The sequence below is a fragment of the Pleurodeles waltl genome, chromosome 8, assembly GCF_031143425.1.
Source record: "Pleurodeles waltl isolate 20211129_DDA chromosome 8, aPleWal1.hap1.20221129, whole genome shotgun sequence".
NCBI lineage: Eukaryota > Metazoa > Chordata > Amphibia > Caudata > Salamandridae > Pleurodeles > Pleurodeles waltl.
In genome coordinates this window covers 86,929,050-86,935,909 of record NC_090447.1, presented here as the reverse complement: position 1 = coordinate 86,935,909, position 6,860 = coordinate 86,929,050, and the positions used below count along the sequence as shown (strand labels likewise).

Sequence of the window (6,860 nt, the reverse complement as noted above, 5' to 3'; positions counted from 1 at the left end):
ATTCTGTAATCATTTCCACTCTTTTTGAGTGCAGGCCCAAGGAGACAAGTCAGGCTGCATCACTATGACAAGAACCAATCATTGATTTTCTCTCTTGCTGTATATTGCAGTGAACAGCATAAGGATTGGTTGAGGCAGGTGACCCCAGCACTCCAAAGGAAATCAGGGGCCTGCGCTATGTTTCACCCGGCGTCTGAACATAGTATGGGTTTGAGAGGCTTGAGGATCCCATGTCTGGCCAGACTCAGTAAGAGAACTGTCCAACCTAACTTGCATTCTTGACTTCATTTCTGATGCATGCTAATGCTAATCAACGGGATCGGCCTGGCCTGTCCCGCCCTGCTCATGAGCTAGACTCTCAATCAACGCAGTGCCACGACTGAGGGATATCATAAAATAGAAATGTAGCTGGATCTTTTAAATAATTCATTTAGTGATGGCTTGCGGATGGGGGCACTGCCCTAATGCCATAATGGATGAGTCACTCCTAGAGAGGCCTTCAAGTTGGAGGCTAAAAATATGGTGTGCTGTGTAAAATGAGCATCTTTGATTTGGGAGTTAAAAGCCATCCAGTCAATAATAGATGCCAGATACTATTGTAATTAAGTATTTTTGGAGCTGCAAATGAAAAAAATAAACAGTGAGACAAATATCAGTTTATTTAGAGAAAGTAGTAGTAGCTTGGGCAGCAAATGACAGCTAAAAAAGCCCTCTTCAAAATGATTTCCGTTTTAATAAAAAAGGAGGAATGTGGTGGGAAGTAAAGCAAATGCAGACTGGCGGCAGAAGCAGCACAGAGGAGAGATGACGGAATTTGCTGGTGGTGTGTTTAAATAAAAGTATAAAACACAAAAAGCAAAGGGGCACAGGGAAGGACAGGCAAAGAAACAGTTAAGCTGGTTGAAGGACAACTTGGAGAAGGCAGCTGTACAGGTGAGGGTGAAGCAACACGTGGAGGCAGAGCAGACAAATGGAATCCTCACATTCGGCAAAAGAACACAGTAGCTGCCTGATGTGGAGGTCAGGAAGGATGTAATTCATCCAGTCAAAAAGATGGTAAAAAATATTTTCTTCAGGTGATTGACACACACAAGAAGAGAAACTAGATTTACAAGGACGTCAATCAATAGTTAATAACTGACTGATGCAAAACCCAATACAACTATTGGTGTTATCCACAATAGGTCTTCGAAAAGCTGTCTGGAAGCGAGACCAAATGGAGGAAAGGAGGAGTGCACTGCTTGATTTGAGATGGTGGTTGCAGGTGTGGCCAACCGGCAATCATTTCTGTTGGCCAGCACTTATTTTTCCTCATCAGACATTGACCCGGAGCAGTAGAGAAAAAAACACCCTGGGAGGAAAAACGAAGGAAGGGAAAGACATGCCCAGATTCAGTCAGCTATAATGCCCCTTTAACCTTTATTTTTTTCAGTGAATTTCTGGCAACATGAGTGAGTGCGACAAAATTGTTTGCTTATGATTTTCTGGATGCTTCTATTGGGGATGCAAGTAACTTTGCTGTCAATGTTTTGTACATAGATTATTGGATGAGTTACATGTTAGAAGTTGGTAACATACCAGAAGTGCAGAAGTTGATTGTGGCAAAATGGCCCAGGAAAAGTTCATTGCCAGTGCAGGAACGTTTATGGAAAATTAAAAATGATTTGTCTTGTGAAAGCAGTATTGTGATGTGAGGTAATAAACATGCTCCTCCTCAAAGTGTGTGACACAGAATTATCAAAGTTGCCCTCGGTGGACATTTAGGGGTGCATTCTACCAGGAGGCTAGAGAGAAATATTTATTGGTGGCCATATGATTTATTTCTTTGTGAAAAAATATTATGATTGAGTAGCAGCTGATAAATACCTTTTGTGTTGGAAACCTCTGCTAATTCTTAACAATTACCTGAGTGCCCCTGGCATCATTTACTAGTCGGCCTCTTAGGTCACAAATAATATATTAACATATTAGTGGACTGCTTTTGTGTTTTCTAAGGGATTACTTCTTTAGAGATGGGTTTCCATTCAGCATCATTACCGACAATCGAGTGTAAATTACTTTAAATAAGTTCAAGAAGTTTTTTCATATTTTTGGCATAAAACTCACAAATGCAAGCTAGTGGACTCACTTCGAAGTGATTGCCTAGTTAAACGATTCAACAGATTTTTAACTTGAAGGGGCTAATTTACATGCCCTGTGCGCTGTTGGTGTGGTGAGTGCCTATGTTGTCTTACAGGAGGTAATCCACGAGTGGTGTAGTGGGTTTTCACACACAACACACTTGGGTTGGCACATTCCCAGATTTACAAGGCTTTGAAAAGCTAGGAATACACAAAAGTCTTATGTTTTCCCCAGGGAAGGCACAATGAGAAGAAATATCTTTATTTCTCCTTGTTTTTTCACCTTGTTCATTCTGCATAGAAAGAGGACAAAGCCTCCATGGATTATTTTTGTGCAGGAAGATGTCCCTTCCTGCACAGAAACAATCCTATCGACAATGCAGGCTTCCTTGCACCACGGTGCAGGGGTGCTTGCGTCAATGCTAGGCAGCTCATTGTGTGCCAGCACAGGGGGAAAGAACAGAAATATGCTGTACCTTGTAGATACAGCAATATCTTCCCTTTCCCTGTGGTGCAAGGCATAGCAGCAAGGTCACTTGCTGCGCTGCCCTACACCACGGGCTTGTGAAAAAGCCCCTTGGAGTTCAATTTGCCATTGCCAGTAGGTTGAATGTGAGTAAACTCTTACAGGAAAAAAGTAGCCATATCACTGCACTCCACACCATACATTTGATTGGCTGTGCATGCCCAAACCTTGTTGTGTATTGTGTCAGTCAGGGTTGGCACAAAATTAAAGAAAAGAAAGTTGTTGCAGATATGCATGAAAGCTCAATAAAGGTTGGTATGATTAGAAGGCTGGCATAAAGAAAAGTAATACTGAAATGGGGGACATAGACAAAATTTAAAATCCAGACATTCTATCAAGGTTCTGTGTAAATTTTGTAGCCCTATGTTTTGTGCAGACCAATAGCCGAAATATCTGTAACTTTGGAGAGAGGTTTTAGTGGTATGGGAACACATATGGAAAATCAGGGGCAGTTGTAAGATGACAGAGTCTGGATATCATGGGTCAGTTTTATGAAAAAGGGGCGCAGCAGCTATGATGCGCCACTTTTTCTGCGGTCCCGTACCGGCACCTAATGACACCATGGTTGCTCCGTATTTAACATACAGTGCCGAATGGCGGGAGTTAGAACAATATTGTAAAAATGTTTGACGTTATCGTGATTCTTTGCTACACTAGCATCAAACTTTTTGGTGCTAGTGTAGCGACGTGCAAGAGGGCCCATTGATTTAAAAGGGTGCGTCATTTAACACCTGCTCTGAGTAGGCATTACAGTAAAAATGACAGACAAAATGGCTCATTGAAATCTGTTATATTTCACTGCACCATTTTTTTGGGTGCCTCCTAGCGCCGGAACGCCCCACTTACATACATTGTGCCTGGGGCAGGCATAATGTGACACAAGGGGTTACACAGTGGCGCAATCCATGCATTGTGCTGTTTTGTAAATATGGTGTGGGGGAAATGCCACCTTAACACCACATTTGCGTCAAGAAAGTGACACAAATGTGGCACAAGGTGGTGCTAGTGGCTTCTTAAATCTTGCCCCATAGGTTGAAAGGAACTCTACAGACATGCTCACTTTGCTTTTGCTGTTGATATAAGATGTTAATTAAAAAGCAGATCACAAAATCAATATGACTTGAATGAGGAAATGCTGATGATGTTGAGATTCCTTCTGAATGCCTCCTTGATGTCTTTGTTTCTCAGGGTATATATCATAGGATTGAGCATGGGTGTTAATGCAGAATAAAGAACAGCAATAAGAGAATCTATCTCAGAAACAACAGATTCAGCAGGACGTATGTACATGAAAATTATTGGCAGGTAAAACAGATTTACCACAATTAAATGAGAAGCACAGGTTGAAAATGTTTTTCTTCTTCCCCCTTGTGAACTAATTTTTATGATGGACCATATTATTTTAACATAAGAAAATAGAATGAGAGAAAATGATGAAATTATAATAAAGAAACTAATGGAGGATCCTATGGCAACGTTGAGAGAGGTGTCGGCACAGGCCAGATGGAGCAGGGGTGGGTGGTCACAGTAATAATGATGGATCACATTGGGTCCACAGAAGGGCAGTCTTGAGGCTAAAATTGATTGTACAAAGGGGGCGAGGAATCCTCCAATCCAAGAAACAATAGCAAGCTGAATGCAGAGTTTTTTAGTCACACGGGTTCCATATTGGAAGGGTTGGCATATGGCATAATAGCGATCAAAGGACATCATTGTCAGCAGAATACATTCTGTGGCAGCCAAAGAAAGAAACACATACATCTGTAAGATGCAGCCTCTAAAGGAAATAGTTTTGCTGTTCATCAGAAATTTAGCCAGCATTTTTGGCACAGTCACTGTAGAGAAACTGAGATCCAGGAAGGAGAGGTGACTGATGAAGAAGTACATGGGTGTTTGAAGCTTATGATCAAGGATGATAAGTAGAAATACAATGCCATTACCTGTGACAGTGAGAAAGTAAATGGGGAAAAAGATCCAGAAAAGCAAAGTTTGATAATTTTGGAGACTTGGAAAACCAAACAGTATGAACTCAGTTACTGTGCTGTTGGCCTGATTGTGCAGTTTCCTGTTTTCTATATTTTCTGAGAGTGGCACCTGGAACAGAAATGTGGAAATTACTGATCTCACTAAAGTCTCTAAACATTGTTGAAGCATTTTTTCAAATGACATCCTTAGAGCTAGATAAATATGCTTCACTTATAACAAATAACAGAGTGAAGTATGAAAAGAAGAGAATTGCTATCCTGCTTCTTAGGTCTGTCTTATAATGTGGTGAATCTACTCAGTTTCCTTTAAACAAATGCACAGACAAATTATCCAATGAGTGTGGATATATGTACATGAATTTCCTCACAAAGACTTTGACCGGCATTATGTAAATTTTCCATAATCACCATTGAGTTTGCTGGTGGCATTGGCCATGTCACATGACAGCATCACCTTTGTATTTTCCACAGTGTGATATCCTAACAGCATCAGGTATGTCCAGATATAGGCCCTGTGTTGAATGTGGCACGAGGGCTAAGTTTATATCTCAATGATGACTTCTAATTAGGACAAACTGGTTTGGATTGCTTGTGTTCCCATCCAAAGGAGTCTGGGTTGGGATTCAGACTGAACTGTTTTTATTTGACCAGGCCAAGGCTGATTTGCAAATGGCATGTCTCTGGAGTGGCATAGTGGGTGAGTTATGAGACTTTTGTATTTCATTGTATTTCATCCATTATTGCAACGCACTTCAAGCCTGTTGAAATGAACAATAACTTTAACTACAGATGAATGGACCCAAACACTGATCCTGAAAGGGAATCTCATAACAGAAAATGACGCCAATGACCTCAAACAATGGTTTCTACAGGTTCCCCTTCTCTGTCTGTCTGGCTGATACCCAAATTTCTCTAGCTGACACACAAGTGTTTTGCCTCCATCTGGAATTATAACTATTTGTTTACTCTTCAGAGGATATATTAATGTACTGTTCTATGTGCCTCACCTGCGGCTGTGGGTGTCTCCAAGACAGGGCCTGGGCTGTGCTTTTTGTACTTTTCTCCAGATTCACACTCCCAGAGCTTTGAGATCTGGGGTCAGTGTATTTCGTGATGAAGTTGGTAGACAAGCCATTGAAGATACCTCAGTGATGATGTTTTGTATGGAAAGCTGTTCATTGCAAAGTTACAGCTTTACAAAAGAGACGACATGAAATGCATATAGCACAACAAAATTAATATAACACACACCAGAATGAATATAGCTTTTCCCAAAGCAAAAATCATAAATGGCAGAATCAATATACCATGTACGAAAAACAAAATGATACATGGCAGAATGAATACACTACTGAAATTAATATGCCGTACATTTAAGAAGAATGTCTTTCACTGAAGTAACAGGCATGTGTTAGGAGGAATATGACATGGTGCAATTAATACTATGTGCTGAAATTAATACAGCATTCAGTCACACGAATATGACATTAAAATAAATATATTCTGTTTTGAAATTAATGTAATATATGTTGAAAATAATATGACCACACATCGAAATGACTACAACACGCATTCAAATGAATATGATACACTTTAAAAAGAATATGCACACGTGGAAATTAATAAGAGACATGTTGAAATGAATAAAAGCTTTGTTGCAACAAATGTGAAACATTCAAATGAATGTGAGGTGAACAGCAATCAATATGACACGTTTTAAAATGATTGTGACCTGAGCTAAAATGACTGTCTCACGCATTGACATGAATATGAACTGAATTGGAAGGAAGATGGTATACACTGAAATTAATAAGGCTCTATACAATTCAGTACAAGATATGTTTAAGTTATTTGAAACGTTTTGAAATGTTTTGAAATGAAAATAACAATTGACAATATCAATATGATCTATGCATAAATGAAAATGACATACCTTCAAATTAATATGGCTCATGTTGTAATACATATACACTGAAATAATTATGATATATGTTGAAATGAATGTGAACCATACTTAAAAAAATTAAATAAATTTAAATAAAGATGCCCTATGCTGATATGGAGCCCCCGCTTGCCAGACCTGGCCCGGCAGCTCCTATTTGAGCAGGGTCGAATGGACGAGTCCAAACTGAGGTGCGACGTCAATGGAGAACTCCGGTTACCGCCAATTCACCAAAATGCGAGAGAGTAGTGAAAGTGACATTGCACGCCCATCACACTCCCTATATC

General features: G+C 39.9%; 1 protein-coding gene across 1 annotated transcript; it reads right to left on the bottom strand.

Moving 5' to 3' along the window:
• Positions 1 to 3,756: 3,756 nt before the first annotated feature.
• On the bottom strand, positions 3,757 to 4,815 carry LOC138249478 (olfactory receptor 6N1-like). The gene has a single exon (XM_069203437.1). The coding sequence runs from the start codon at positions 4,813 to 4,815 to the stop codon at positions 3,757 to 3,759; it is 1,059 nt and encodes a 352-aa protein (XP_069059538.1).
• Between the last annotated feature and the right edge of the window lie 2,045 nt (positions 4,816 to 6,860).